We start from the raw sequence: 15,801 nt of genomic DNA, 5'->3' as shown, positions 1-15,801 counted from the left end.
TAAGAACATAATGGGTGATGCTGTTGGCCAAAACCATAAGAAGAAATCCAAGTCAGAATCCTATCAGACAAAACAGAAAATCTGTCTTGAGACTTGACTTGAGACTGAGACCAGGCTTAACCTGGTTACGGATTGCATTATCTAAGACAGGGCATTACATACTGGATTACAATAGTAAAACATCTCTAGTGTAGCTTAGGGGGTTCATCCATTCACTGTGGCAACATGAGCCAAGATTGTGGTGTTTTTTTCTTTCTCTGGCTGGTGTAATGTAAATCACTGAAACCAAAAGGTTTCTGGTTTAATCCTGAAGCAGCTCTGTTTGAGCTGTGTGCTGCTGATTCAAGGGCAGCAGGAATTACGGTTCCTACCATCACTGCCAAAGTGCTTTTGAGCTACGTACTCAATGTCCAAACTGCTGTGTGAAGCACTGACTCTGCAGTCTGAGCTCACCCAAGACGTCCCCTTCTTTCACAGCAATCAGCGAGCCTCATGAATGAACTGCTCATACAAACAGATTTGTTCTTAATTGACACCTACGAGTGTCAATTAAGAGAATTTGTGGCATTCGACCATTTTTCCCGCACATTATTTTCTCTGAGGTACGACTTACAGTTCTTGAGCAGGCAGACTTTCTCTGTGCACACAACTTGGAGGATAATTATAGTGGCTTCATTTGACTGAATATGGAGTCTGATATAATTATTAGATGGGGTTTAATATAATACAAAAAAAGACTTTATTAAAATGTACAGACTGGGCTATATAACAAATCTAATGTTGAATTAAGACTCTGTTCATTATCAACATCATTACCAGTTTACTGACAGGTATTCAAGTTTTTTAATGCATTTCATCACAGCAGGGTCTGCATCTTTGTGAGGATCAGAGGGACAGAAACTTGTCCCCCCTTCTGTCTCTGCTTGAGGGTTTTAATGCAGGTTACACCTACAGTGTAACATCACCTACTTTAGGCCAGAATATTCTTTGTTTCTATCTCAGTGATTGTCGTAGCCTTAAACGCCCCACTTTTAGTAGTGACTTTCTAATTGCACTTCACTTGCTGGAAAAATGTTTTTTAGTTGATCTGGGTGTTCGGCTGCAACCAGCTGACTCTGTTACATTTGCTGTGGGGTTGTGTGCTGATTCTTGACAGCATGTTGAAACTCAGCGGTGTGAGATTCTTTTTACTCTTGTATGATATTTTTGTGAAGGAAACTTTCCTACAGTAAAGTAGAACAAGTATCCTTACAGTGTATAGTCTGTTTCACGTATGTACTCTGGACAATGTCAGGAGAAATCAGCGTCAGACATTGTGCTGTAAACAAAATGCTGTTTCCCACAGCCTAAGATTTTTATCATGTTGTGCCCCGCACTGAAATCTAGCTGAGTTTCTTCTGTGAGGATGCTTCTCACTCGTGCCGCCCCAGCTGGGTTTTCGATGTGTGAAACGTAACTCGAGGCAATGTCTGAGGCTGACTTCTCCTGACATTGTCCAGAGTTCATATGTGGAACAGGCTTCGCAGGATGAAGTCTAGATAATGTCGGGAGCGTCTCACTCTGACATTTGCGTTCTCCCCTACACACCCTCGGGACAAAGTCAGGATGTGAGAAAAGGGTTTGTGGCAGTTTTAGTAGTGTTGATCATGCTGACGATCAAACGTTATGGATGCACAGCTTTTCATGAATGAGTAGTACTAATGCAGTTATGAGACTGGTGAATCTATTGTTGAACAATCTCACTTCATAAAGAAAAGTGCAGGGAATTTGGAAAGAAAATTACAAAATGTTGCATGATGTTCATTCTCTTTGTTACTGGGACTGGCACTGGCTCCAAAGCCTCGTCTGGGGCCAATATGATCCATTCATCTGTCTCCATTAAGTCTACTCCCCACCCCACCAATCACAGACCCCCCCCACAGCTCCCACATCCCTCCAATGGCTTCATTATCAGCCTGTCAGACTCATCCGTCGATCAGACTCATCTGCTATGCCTGTGGTTTTGTCTGCTATCTCTGTGTGTGTTCACGGGTGTGGTCTCCTCTCTTACCCATGCTATCAGGATCAAAAGGGTCTTTTATTGGCAGTGTACAGATACAGTGAAAACTGTTGTGAAAACTCTTCTCTATTATTGTCTTACATTCTGATTATGTATGCAAACAACTGTTTTCTTTTTGCTCCGTTCCTCCTCTCCACCTACAATACTGCCACTCCATATATGCGTACATATAATGTACGCATATATGTCTCCCTCACTAGGTAAGCGTGTTGCCTACCTTTTACATTAAGAGTAGAGTTATCTCTCCCCACACTCTTTCCCTCTCTTCCTTTCACTCCATGTGGCACACAGCATAACAACACCCAGCATGGGGGTGCAAAGTGGAAAATCGACAAACACACAGGAAAAATAAAAGACAAGGAGAGAGAGAGAGAAAGAGGGTCTTGTTTATGCATTATTTGCAGGACTTAAAAGTCCCCCACCCACTCTACCACCACTTAAAATCAGTGTGGTACCCACACTGATTCAGGCAGAAAACAAACGAACCCTTTACCCCCCACCCACCCAACTGCTACCGGGGTTTTGCTGTTTTGAATATTGCAGAATACATTTGCTTTTGTTTAGTGCAGTGTCAGACATTTTATATGCATCCTAGAGAATGAGTCTGACTTACACGCACACACATATAACACAAACATTTTATATATATATATAATATATATACACACACACACACACACACACTCTTCACACACAAGTATAGTGTTAAATCATGCAGGGATAGATGAAAAGCTAGCGGTGCCCTGCTGTGAAGGTATGTGCGGTGCTGAAGAGAAACGAGGATTTAAAGAGGTTTACCAGCTGTCTGACCTCTCACCTTTGGCCTCAACACCCATCCCCTCTGTGAAATTCATTCTCAAGTCAACAGTGCACAAAGTGACAGGGTGCGATGGGGGTTTTAAAGTCTGGTGATGGTAGTGGAGGGTCATTGGTTGGAGTGAAAGGGTCGGAGGGTGGAGGGGGTGCTTAAAGTAGACACACAGAAGTGGATGTGTAAGAGTGAGAACCACTGAACACACATGTGAGAAGCTATGCAAGTGTGGCCTCTGAATGTGCCTCTTCTGTTACCGTGTGTGTGTGTGTGTGTGTGTGTTCGTGTGAGAGAGCAGGTTTTGTGGAAACTACTGTGTTATCACTGCCCATCTCCTGGTGTTCGCCCACGTGCACGTCCATCGTCCACAATAACCTTTTGTCTGCCACACAAACAAACTCTTTAGTCCTGTGGGCGGGAGAAAAGTAGGACCAGTTGATAACACTGCCTCTGTGTTTTAATAATTTATTGTGGAGGAATACATTAATATGGACCATGCCACATTATTACCTCCCACTGATCCCCCTCACGTGGACGGCATCTGTTAACCACTGGCTAAATTCGCAACAGGTCACATGAGGCGGCTTGAGCCTTAGTTTTCAGCCAAGCAACACAGGACTTTTTTTACATGCAGCTGTTTAATGGTTATCTAAAAACAGAACGGGAGGGGTTTGTGGGGAATGTTTCAGTGTGTGGCATCTACGATAGCCACTGGACATGTATTTCTTCACGTCTAACTTAGTTCACAGTTGATTTGACATCATACTTGATGATTTTACACTTAACATGGTGAGATATGGTTTGATGCGTATGGCAACCTGCTTTGTCCTGTTTGCAAGGAAAGACAGTCAACATTACCATAAAATGTAATCAGCAGTGTCAGATGGTGATTTTAATTTCTAAAAGTCTTCATGTAAATGAATGGATAGTATATTCAAACGTGAGATTACTGCCTTAACTGTTTTGCGGTTTTGTAAGGTTGTGATTTGGTGAACTCTGCCTGTGCTCTGGGTAAAGTGTTTATTCGTTTTTCGCCATTGATTGTTTGGATTGTAGTACGTGACCATACTGGACGGCAGGGCTTGGGGTTTTTAGTAGAAAGTCCCGAGTCAAAGTGTCACATTTGCTGCTGTCTGTTCCTTCAGGCTTTTTAAAGTGGCTGTAAAAAAACAGTTGTCTCTCCCAGGCTTTCAGTGGTAGAGCTGCTGGTGGGACCGTGATGGGTACGCTGACAGGAAGAAGGACACAGTGTGGGTCAACCTCGGCATCTGTCTCTGATTTTTACAAGGCAGTGTGATTGACAAGAGAACAGACAATCCTCTAACCTCCAGTCCAAACAGGATCCAACCACAGCCTGCTACACATGGAGTTACACAAAACTAATTGTTATAGAGGCACGTTTATTTTCTTTCTTGTACATTGATTAATTTAGTGTAATTATACATCACTGCAGAAAGATGCTAACTAAAATAAAAAAGGGTCTAATAAGGGTTTGGATGTGGATTTTATAGTGGAAAGGAATAGTTTTCACGCCTTCTTTTAGTCAGTAACCAGATATGAAGTAGTGCAAATTAAAATGCACCTTCCCTAATCACAAATAGAAAATGTTCGTGAGGTTACTAAATGCTACTTAGACCAGCAATGGGCTTTGGCCCATTTCGAACGCAAATTACCAGGATTAACTCCATTTTCAATTAATTCCCTGAAAAAGGATTCCGAAAAAGATGACCACCCTTGATGAAGACGGGGTTTGTTATCAACAGAGCAATATAGAGTTTGCCCCTGTGTGTTCGAGTGTCTTCCTGCATCAGTGTGCCTTTTGTGTGAGGATGAGCAAGGTTGTATGTGTCTTTCTCTTTTTCCCACTCTTCAGACATACAGGATTAATCAAAAGCTACCAGGACAAAGGGAGCCTTAGATATGAATCTGAAAAAGCAGCCTTCCTTCAGCAAAGGTTGCAGCCTCATATTGTATTTAACTGAATGATCATGTCAAAGCAGGTGAAAATTAAATTTTAAAAGTTTGAAAATAAACTTTTTTTTTGTTTAATTGCAGAGGGATGCTGCTTACTGAGGGTTCTGTCTTATATTTTTAATAAATAAAAAAAAAACACCTACTCTTAGGAATGTAATAATAAATGACAACACAATCACTTGATTTATTGAGTATTTTGTAAAGCTTCTTGATGCAATGTGCTGTTGTCTAACCAGTCACTGTAGTTTAAGTGAGTTAACAGAAGAAAGTAATCGGTCTTTAATGGTTCTGGTAAAATATTCTTCCCTAATAATCTGCAGTGTTGAAAATGTAGTGCAAAGGTTGTAGGGCTGTGATACAAGAGAGCTCAACATTTGTTATTGTAATACTGTACCAAGATTATCACCTGATATTCAGCAATCCAGTTTAAATATTAATCTTTAAAGCAAAAGGTAAAGTTTGTTACAGTTTCCTCAGTTGTGAATTTAGTTAACAGGCCAGCAGTGAAATTTGCTGTGTAGGTGTCACATTTTTTCAAATGTATGTATCTGAGTTTGGAAAGGAAACTTCTCAAACCACACAGCAAATGTTACATTTCGTGCTCTGCCAATTACACAGAGGAATTTTGGAGACATTTTCTTAGCACCCTGGTCTGCCAGTCTTACCCACCTCCGCCTTCCATCTCGATCACTTAGAATAATCGCAGTACTCCACGTATGCATCCTATCTGCAGAATGAATATGGAGCTTGCTTCCCCAGTTGTCCTGGCTGCCCTTCAGAAACGTCTTTCCCCCTGCTGTGGCAGTTTTTAAAGGGCGTTCAAGCCTCTGGCCAGTTGGTGTGATGCTTGTCTGCCTATTGTCAGAGGGCCAAAAACTGATGTCACTTCTCCAGCCCCTCCTTTCCCCAGTTCTCCACCACAGTCGCTCTCTTTATTGTCAAGGGCTGCCACACACCCCCTGTCTCACCTCCCTTCGGCAGCCTCCAACTGTGACCTGTTGTGTGTCTTATAATTAAATCCTTCCCTATATATATTATGTCACTGAGACCTTCCTTTCCAGAGTCTTCTTTGCCAAGGTGATGGTCATCACCAATGGTGCCACCTCTAACCTTTGGCCTGTACTAGTGCGACAGACCAGGAGAGGCAGAAATCAAAAACAAGTGTTGCTCAGTGTGTGTGTGAGGTGTGTGCAGATTTTGCCTGCCAACTTGTGCTGAGGTTACACAGGAGACAGATATTGTGTCACCCCTTAGTGGTAAACAAAATGGCTGTGCAATAAGGTCCGCATTTAGGAGGTCAGCTTGCTGCCCAAGCCTCCAAGCTGCCAATCCATTCGACCCTGCTGCACAACCCTGACGCTTGCTGTTGTGCACTCAACCTCAACTGAGGTGGATTTCAGCTTAATGCCTCAAGGCCCACAGGGTGTCTGTTAGAAGGACAATGCAGCCTCATAATGTTGAAGTAAAAATAAAAAAGAAGGTTTAAGATTCAGTGGGCTTCTAGCAGTTTAGTATGAAATCTTTTTGTAAACCTCATCTTTTCTCAAAACACTCTGAAAACTGCCTGAACACTGATCAGAGAAGATCACAAATCAGAGATGATTCTGGGCATTAAAAAGAACTGTCCCAAGGTGACTCAGTGCTATGGGAACACATTATGTGGTACACTTCAAAGTCAACAGTCATTTCACAAGAAAAGTTAGCAACCTCAAAGTTTGGGAACAACTTCAGGTGATTCTCAGCATTGTTGGACTGCAGAAACTCTCCATTAGAAGGCAAAGTGGAACTTAAAAGGCTTGTAGGATCCAAATGAAAGGTTATGGTGCTCCCAGGGGGATAGCAGGTGGCCGACACAAGGTGTCTCTGAGTGTCTAGCTACATTTCTCGGCATGGGAGGTTGGGAACAGGCGAGAGCAAAGGCTCATGGGAAAGCAACTCCAAGGAGAGGTTGCTAGGGCAGGGCATTCAGCAATCTCTTAATGAGGTCACAGAAGTGCAGTTCTCCCTACTTATGCAAACCTGACCTCATAAAAAAGTGCTCGTGCATTGTCATAAAAGAAGATGTATTTTATTTATAACGTGCACTGGAGTTTATTTTGTTGGTACAACCGTCAATATCAGTCAAAATCCTCAAGCTGGCACAGTATCATATGTTCTAAATTGTTTTGCAATCGTGGTATTCAATGGAACTCACATGATTTATTTACCAAATATATGAATCATGCCATGTCACAGAAATCTGTGTCAGATTTTTTCACTTTAACTGTGGCAACATTGTTTGCTTTTTATTCTACTGTTGCATTTCATGAAGTCAAAGCTAGATTCTCTTACTGACAGTATCTTGCAAACACAAAGGTTTTCCATGTATTGTCATTCTCTGTCTACTTTGGGCTTCTCTACACGCGGCGGTTAATGGCAGATGCACCTTGTTTCAGACTCCTATAACACGGCTCTCTCAGGGTTGAAAGGATGGGAACGAATGAGTGAAGCTGGGAGGTAGAAACACACACACACACACACACACACACACATACACACACACACACACACACACACACACGCACACACACACACACACACACACAGGAGCATTTACATAATAGTCCTGCAGTTCCATGCAAATTCATGTGATTCCCTACCAAACATCTGCAATGCAAGCATAGTTTAGTATGCATGAGTTTGAGGAAGGGGGTGGGAATGAGGAAGAGGCTGGGAGATGGAGAAAAAGAAAGCAGAGATGGAGAATCTGAAAGACAAATAGTCTGATCAGGGTGATATATTTAGAAGCCAAATGCAACTTCCTTGCCTAGGTGCATACACTCCCCTCTTCCCTTTATAACCCATATGTTTCAACATTTACATAGCTTCTAGGTATTACAAGACACCACGGTTGGCTTATTGCCTTTTTTTTTCATGGTAGATTTTGCTTTGAGATTTAGCCAATGATATGATGCAGAAAACTGTGAGGGAGGGAGAGAAGAAGAGAGAGGAAAGGGGAGGGGGCTAGAAAACCTTACCAATGACATATGGAATCAATACAGTTAGGATTTCGGCCTGGTGAAAAACAGATGGTTCCTATAGACTTACTTTAGAGCTGAGGTAGGAGCGTGTGTGAATGTGTGTGTCTATATACCGTCTGTGCGTACTTCAGCTTCTCACAAACACTTGCACACACTCACAAATTGCACAAAGATACAGCAACAAATAAATTGCAGTATATGAGCTTGCAGAAATGAGCTCAGGCTAAATTATTACACTTTTATACAAAATGCATGCATAAAAAGTGCAAAAGCTAGAGCAATCTAAAATCATCTGCGTACATTAGTAAACATAGCCTGTCCAAAAGCAAATGAGTACAAATAAAGATATCTATACACATTTTGTTTACACTCACATAAATACAAATAACCTACACACAGGTACAAATACAGCAGGACAACCAGCAATACAAACAGTACAACGCATACAAATAGCTCAGTCATAATATGCAAACATAAGCTCATACACACTGATACTAACAATGAATGGACCTGCACTTTGTGTTGTTGCTCTTCTGAGTCAATGAAAGACAGTAAAGTGGTTGACGTAAAAGGCTGTAACTTGCGACTGACGCATTAAAAACTCCATCTATGGTGAAAGACTGCAGAGGGAGAGACAGCAGCTGAAGGCTGAACATAAACACCCGTCGGCAGATAGAGAGGGCCAAGAAAAAGACAGCATTTACTTGCAAATTAGTATTTTTCCATCATTCTGCAATCAAACAACGCAGCTGACTCCTCCTTCTTGTCATAACACTACTTAATTCTCACTTTGTTTTGTTTTAAAGCAAAAAATCATCAGTGTTTTTTTTCTGATCTTTTTTTTTTACTATTTTTGCCACTTATTTCTGTCTCCCTGCCCCGGTGCCCTGATGCAATCAAATTTTCAAAAGAGCTGCAAATCTGTGTGCTGTTAAGCATGTTACTGTTTGAATGTGGGGACTGGAACGACTCTTTGCTTGCCTGGAATATAGACTTACTGGGGAAATGGGGGGAACAGATTTTACCCACACTTAATAAACCTGGTTACTGGAAATCCACATATACATGCAGAACAGTAACCTGATTTCTCCTTTGGACTTCTTTTGGAAGCCTTACTCATAGACTTTGACTGAATAGTGACAGAAAATGCTTTCTGACTTTTCTGTGTGTGTGTGTGTTTTATGGGGCGGATCCACGGAGTCGGAGCTTTACATTTTGCCATTGGTATTGAGGCGGACTTTGTTTTAAAGATGAAGTGCCATTGCACCATTAATGATCTCTCCCTTTATTCATTCTGTCAGTCCGCTGCGTGTTCCTGTCTGCCACTTTTTGTTATGAACCTGTGCAGTTGGAAAAAGCTCATTAGAAACCTGGTTACCCGTATACATGGCAGTGAAATCTCCGTTCTCTGACCGAAATCTACTCGTGGATACCAGGTGTCGCAATCCTCCATCTTGATTATGGAAAGCAAATTTCCTGATTACAGGACATTTAGTTAGGAAATCAGCTTTCCACAGAAAGCCGACTGCAACCTGTTACTTGTAAACGCACTCATACAATAATGCACGTTTTTACACTGTGTAGCCACCAGACTAGGACTTTCTGATACAGTTTAGAAGTCAGTCACTGGCGCAGATCTCTGGCTAACACATTTACTGCTTGCTAATTTGTTGGCGCTAAGTTGGCAGCTGGCCTTTGGTAGTCCTGGATAACCAAAAGTAAGTTTTAAGAAAACCGAAAAATCAGTCTGCATCTGAGTATTTGCACTTTCATCTAACAATTTATTTTCCTGTAGGAACATAATAGCATGGAGATTTTGGTTATGTGAAGTGAGTTGACTAAAGGAGAAGCTGTAGCTCAGTGGCTAAGGCAGTTGTCTGTTACTGGGCCAGATGCTGAACCCCGAGTTTTTCCTGGTTTGTCAGGCGAGCGCCTCGCATGGCCGCCATCATCGGTGAGAAAATGGGTGAATGAGGAGCAACATTGTAAAGCACTGCGGATAAAAGAAGCCGATCATTTACCATTTACCAGGTGGCTAGTGTAGTGTTAGCGTTAGCTGTAAATGGTATGCTAATGTTAGCCACTTAGCAGAGCTGGGTGGGCACATTTTTTAGCAGGCACCTCTCTATGATCATGGATAGATATAAATCTATCTATACATATGTTTGTTTTATCATAATACATTTCTATTTAATGTAGCTCAACTTAGAAAGATAATTAGGAAGATAAGTATTTTTTTTAATTCTGTAGAAACTCTAGCTCTTTTCTTTCACAGAAACATTTATACACACTTTCCTCAAGTAATTAAACACTTGATCTCTTCTATGAGATAAATAGGCAATGCTACCGTTTGGAGGTATTTTAGTCTAATTAAAAATCCTGTCGTTTGGTTTATGTATTATAACACTAATGTTATAGTATTAGTGGCTCTGTTTGCAAAATGTCCCAAATTGTAGAATATTAATCTGCATGTGCTTTTTTCAAATACATAAATAAATAAATAAAAATATAAAAACGGAAAACTTGCTTTTTGGTCTACATAGGATTTAACTTAGCTGCCAAGTTTTAAAGGTTTCTGAAAAGGTAAAACTTTTTTATTTGTTTCTGCACCAGAATCATTCAAACTGATACTGTGCAAACACGCCATCTTTCTCTGGTAGTCATACAAATTAATGTTTATTATCTTTAAAATGTCTGTTAGTTTACAAGAATTATAGGGTTGTAACCTGTGGATCAATGTGTTACAAATTTGGTGGCAAGTGCACTTTAGGTTTTCTTAAAAATAAAACCTGTTTTTATCCAGTGACATTTGGACCCATTTGAAGGCAGTTTGCCACAATCTTCTAAAAAGTTTATCTCAGAGTTGAGGGGCTAATATCTATCCCCAGAGAATCTGCAACATCCCTACCAGGCAGCGGCTGCAGCAGCAGGGGGTCACTGTAAACAGCCTGTCAGACTCCTGGAGCTGACAGCTGACAGTTGTTGAGACGCTCACACAGAAACCAAAAAATGCATGAAAAACATCTTGTGGAAAGTCCAGCTTTTTTTTTTTTTTTTTTTTTTGGCCTAGCCAAACATAGAAAATGTTATTCTTTTTGAAGTTCTACACATCAAACACTCAGTTTTGATGATCAAGCCCAGCCAAACTGAGCTGACTGTTCACCCCGTAAAAGGGATTATTAATGTGGTCCCTCAGGTAATAAGTAGTTGTTTTTGTTCTTGTGAATACAACTTTACATATTTACTGTGTGTGTGTGTGTGTGTGTGTGTTTGTGTGTGTGTGTGTGTCTGGGAACAAGTGTTTTCTTGCAGTATAGTAAGTGGATGGAAATAAGCATTGGTCTCACTTACCTGTTCTTTCATTCACCTCCTTTTTCCTTTTTCCTTGGCCCACTGTGTGTAGGTGTGCCTGTGCACACGCTCATTTCATGCTTATAGCACAATTTCCAATCTCCCCTTCCCTTCGCTGCCTTTCTTAATCTCAGTAATCAAATGCATTAGTATCAATATTGCATGGGGAAATGAGCTAAATTTAAAGCTTGACCACGTCAAAGTGAAAGTCCTTCATAGCCAGTAACTGTCACCACAAAGTGGAAAGTGTGCCGCCGTTTTGGCTGTAATTACTGAAGCCTGGCAACTGGTTAATAGCTAAATGGATGTGCTATTTTTGCAGGAGAATAAATAAGAGCTTTAGAATAAAGCCTAGTCATTACCCATTTAAAGGAATAGCCTTAAATGTAATCAACACACTTGGGCATTGTGCATTTTTCCATTTGATTTTTAAAAAGCAAACTGCAGTATTTCAACGCATTTCCTTCTACATTATTGCTCAAACCTAAAAGTATTAGAACAAAATCAACCAAGGATTTCCAATAGGTATTGTCTTACAAGTGTCTATGGTAAAACACATTAGTAAATGAAACATATACATCCCACCGGAATTTCTCCTGGTCCACGTGATTTCACTATTTACTCACACTTTAAATCTGGTTTGGTAGACCAGCCTCTTATGCACAGTTTGCTTTTATACAAGTAATTATCTTATGCAAACAATAACTTCTAAAGCTATGGTATACGATTCTTTTAGTATGTTTTTCCTCAGTAGTATGCCCCAAACACAGAATGTGCTGCTGATGCTTCCAGTGAAGGCACAACAGCACGTATTTGCTTTTAAAAGCTTTGGAGCGATTTTTGTCCTTCTGACCAATCGGAGAATTTTAAATATGCAATGGATTATTATTGTTTTAATCTGATGATAGCACTAGTTTAAGTTGCATATTGTATCTTTAATTATTGTTAGCTTATAACTGTGCTTTTGCTAGTGTGTTGCTCATCTTCCAAATACAAAGTATTGCTAATAATAACCTCAGTTTCCCTCGGAAGTTATTGGAGTCACATTATTCCCATTACTTACACACTGCTTGCTTTAGTGACTTTTGGCATCGCTGTTTACAGTTGCAGTTGCTATTAAGGTTAAAATTCCCTTTGGGTTTAGGTTTTGGCTCAGTTAAGCATGTATTTAGGCTTGTATCTTTCCCCTTGTGAGAAGTTTTTTATTTTCACTGCTTTATATTTACACTTTTTTAGAAAAGACGACGGAATTAAGTTGTATAGAAACAGTGGTTAAAGTGGAACCCACACATGGCCTTAGGTTGTGTTTGACAAGGTCGTTCAACAAATATAGATGTTGTAATTGTGTTGAGAATTTTGTATAGCAACCAGAGGTGGAGATAGAAAGCCATGCCCTAAGGGGAGGGCTATAAATCAAAACCTAGGCATCTTGTGAGCATAGATAGAGCAATTCCCTACAGGCATGGCAAGATTCAAACTACCTTACACTGTTGTTTACAGTCAGCACAATATCATCATTCAGAGGTCTACTAGGCAATTTGATACTTCTTAGTTTCGTCTATTCATGTTTGTGCATTAGCCTCTGTTCTCACCAGCGACTTCACCTGCTCACCTGGCCTCTAGGCCAAGAAAAGGAAAAAGGAAAAGAAAACAAGCAGAGGCACATGCCGGTCGTGTGCGTATAGTGTCGTGTTGAAAGAGGAGCTGAGCTTCTGAAAGACTGCTACTCTGTTGTGGTGTGAAGACCTATTGTTAATCACTGCCTTTGTGTTTGTGATAGTATGAATGTGTCACATGTTCCTCTCTGAATAGGGGATCCTCTGTGGATCTGTAGTGTTATTTTACGTTGACCACCTGCTAATGTATGTCTGTCTAACTCCAAAGCGTGGTCCAGTAGCTGTGAAGGGCGGGGGGCTTCTGTATTGCTGCTGGCTGGGGAATTTGTTTACACTGCAATTAGCTGTGATTTCCCTGCCACTGTCACAAGTGTTGCCAAGTCTTCGATTCGTACTTCAAATCAACTTTTCAACTCTTTCATTCACCAGTGTGTCACAGCCTAGTTAATTATTATTTTTTTGTATTTATTTTTATTTTTTTTAATAGGGCAATTTAATTTGTTTATTATTTGGTTAAAGGTGTTGGGTTAGTCAACGTGTCCCTCATTTTACCCCATTTACACTTCTAATCAAAAGATAATGGAGAACAAGGTACAATGTAATATATTTTGTAAATAGTTATGTTGAGGGCTCTGTTCTCTTGGTATGGTCTTAGAAATGTGCATCTAAATGATAAAGATTATACCTGTCACTCAGTTATGCTATTTTTGAAATACATTCAGTTCACATTTCAGCCACTGACAATCTTGTCAAAAGCAACTTGCAGTGAGTTAGCACGTAAGGATTTATGAAGTGTTCAAGGACCCTTTTGAAAGTGGCTGTTTCACGGATCAAAACTGTAAACCTGAGCTGACAGAATATTGTTTTTAACCTCTAGGTTACCTGGAAAAAAGTTGCCTTAGGGCATCCACTGTAAAATCTACTCGGTCTTCACAGTTTGAACTATAGCACCCAGGGTGTATTGAAAAAATCTCGCTTCTACTGCAGTTGCACTAACCACTGACTGTACAGCATGTAGGCTCAGCTGAATAGTGGCATCCCTGGAGCTTGAAGGAGTTCACTGTATTGCACAAGGACACTAATGCAAGACAGATGCTTGCTGACATGGGGACTTAAACCCAGGTACTGTGATCTAGCTCCTTTGAGAGTGGACAGTTTTGTGTTTCTGTGTTTACACCCTGATTGCTACAAACATTGATTTCTGTTGAAGTGTCCTTGAGTAAGACCCCGATCTGCTTTTCTACCTCTGAGATGTTCTAAAAATGTATCACTTAGGAAAAAAAAAAAAAGCAAATTGCCAAATTCTTTGCATTGGTGGAACAAATATCTCTCGCTTCTCTTTTTGTCTCTTTATTCGTGTCTTTTTGATTAAAGAGTATTTATAACCAGTTGGTGGTGGCTCTGTACTGCACTAGACATATCAGAAACTGTGTGTGTGTGTGTGTGTGTGGTGCAAGGCATCCCTGGCCCTTCTTTGTAGCTCGGGGGATTAATGTCAATTTGACTAAAACAAAGAGATGGTGACTGGAATATCATTGGGTGCCTGTGTAATTACAAGGCAATGAGATAAGCAAACGACGACAAGATCAGGCGATTAGGACAAAAAAAGGAAAGAAAACAGTGACTCCCCTGCTAATTAAGGGATGTGAGAAGATGCTAGTTGCAAGATGAGGAGGCTACAGTGTTTGGTGTATGTGACAATTTGCTTTCTTTTGTGTCGCCAACACCTTTTTACCTTTTCATTACATATCAGCGCCAATGACGGGTTGTGATAAGTGCAGCATTGGGGTCTAGTCCCCGTGTGTTTATCAAAACTCAGATGAGATGTCCTCATGATGTGGGTGGAACCGCTACCTTTTCACTGCAAGTGGTTCTGCCCAAGAGCATCAAGTGCATGTCAAACGCTCCAAACCAATACATATATTTTGGCACTATGTTATTTGAGCATTTTTCTCCCATCTAGAACCATTGCCACAATCAAAGCTACCATGTTACTTCCTTGTCACAGCATGTAAATTCTAAGTAGTCATTTTCTTTTGCATATGAGATGTTCTGATATCTTTTCACTTGTAGAAAATGTTATGACTAAGATCTGACCTTAACAGTTATAAATGTGGATATGGCTTTTGAAACACTGCGTTGTGGCGCACATGAAGAATTTACCAATAATTCTGATTTATCTTTTTATGTTTTTGTTTTAAGAGTGCCAAGCTGTCCTGCGTGAAGATCCGGACCTTCCCTGAGCAAGGATCAGCCCTACCCCACCCCTTCCTGCCCCCCCCTTCCCCATCCCAACTGGAGCCAAGATGGCCACCAGAGTTGCCCCTCGCTTTTCCTTGCCACTCCTGCTGCCTGTCACCACTCTGCTGCTATCACTGCTGCTCACCAGCTCCCACGCCTTATGTAAGTATGAACACATTGACCAGCTTCTCCGTTTTTTTTTATATATTCCTTTTTTGGATGGATGATCATTCACATCTGATACACTAGTTATAAACAGGTTAATATTGCAGAGATGTGGAAGATGGAAGTTAAATAGGCTTTGGTGAACATTTCCTTTGTGAAGCCCTTCACAGAGATGCTTCAGCTGCTGTTGTCCTGCTGCCCGTTTAGTGCTGCCCTTTTACTTACTTTTGTGAGATTTTAAATGAATAAGCTACTATCTTATAAAGTCGATATCTCATTTTGGAAAGACTATTTAGCTTGCAGAGGTCTGAATTTCATACATGTTTTGTTTCTTTCTCAGTCAAAGAAAACTTGCACCACAATGCCAAGAGCTAGGATTGAATAGTACTGTTATTATTACATATATACTTGTATTTTAAGCATTTACAAGCATTTAATGCTGAATAGATGGAATATGTTGCTTTTCATATATCGGATTTGACTGGGATACTGGTAATCTCAACCCAAAACATTTAAAATCGTGGTATAACTTGAATTATTTACAGTTCAGGCATGGGGTATGTT

General features: G+C 40.6%; 1 protein-coding gene across 11 annotated transcripts in view; it reads left to right on the top strand.

Annotated features, from left to right (window-relative positions):
* The window catches only part of ptprsa (protein tyrosine phosphatase receptor type Sa), a 213,214-nt gene that overhangs the window by 76,223 nt on the left and 121,190 nt on the right, over positions 1–15,801 (top strand). For all 11 annotated transcript variants that reach the window (XM_067512143.1, XM_067512140.1, XM_067512144.1 and 8 more), the window contains one exon: positions 15,034–15,234. In XM_067512143.1, the coding sequence (XP_067368244.1) occupies positions 15,138–15,234 (97 nt within the window). In that variant the 5' untranslated portion in view covers positions 15,034–15,137. The remainder of the gene's footprint in view (positions 1–15,033; positions 15,235–15,801) is intronic.

This window comes from Channa argus, chromosome 8, assembly GCF_033026475.1.
Source record: "Channa argus isolate prfri chromosome 8, Channa argus male v1.0, whole genome shotgun sequence".
NCBI classification, from domain to species: Eukaryota; Metazoa; Chordata; class Actinopteri; order Anabantiformes; family Channidae; genus Channa; species Channa argus.
This window is presented reverse-complemented; position numbering and strand designations above follow the sequence as displayed.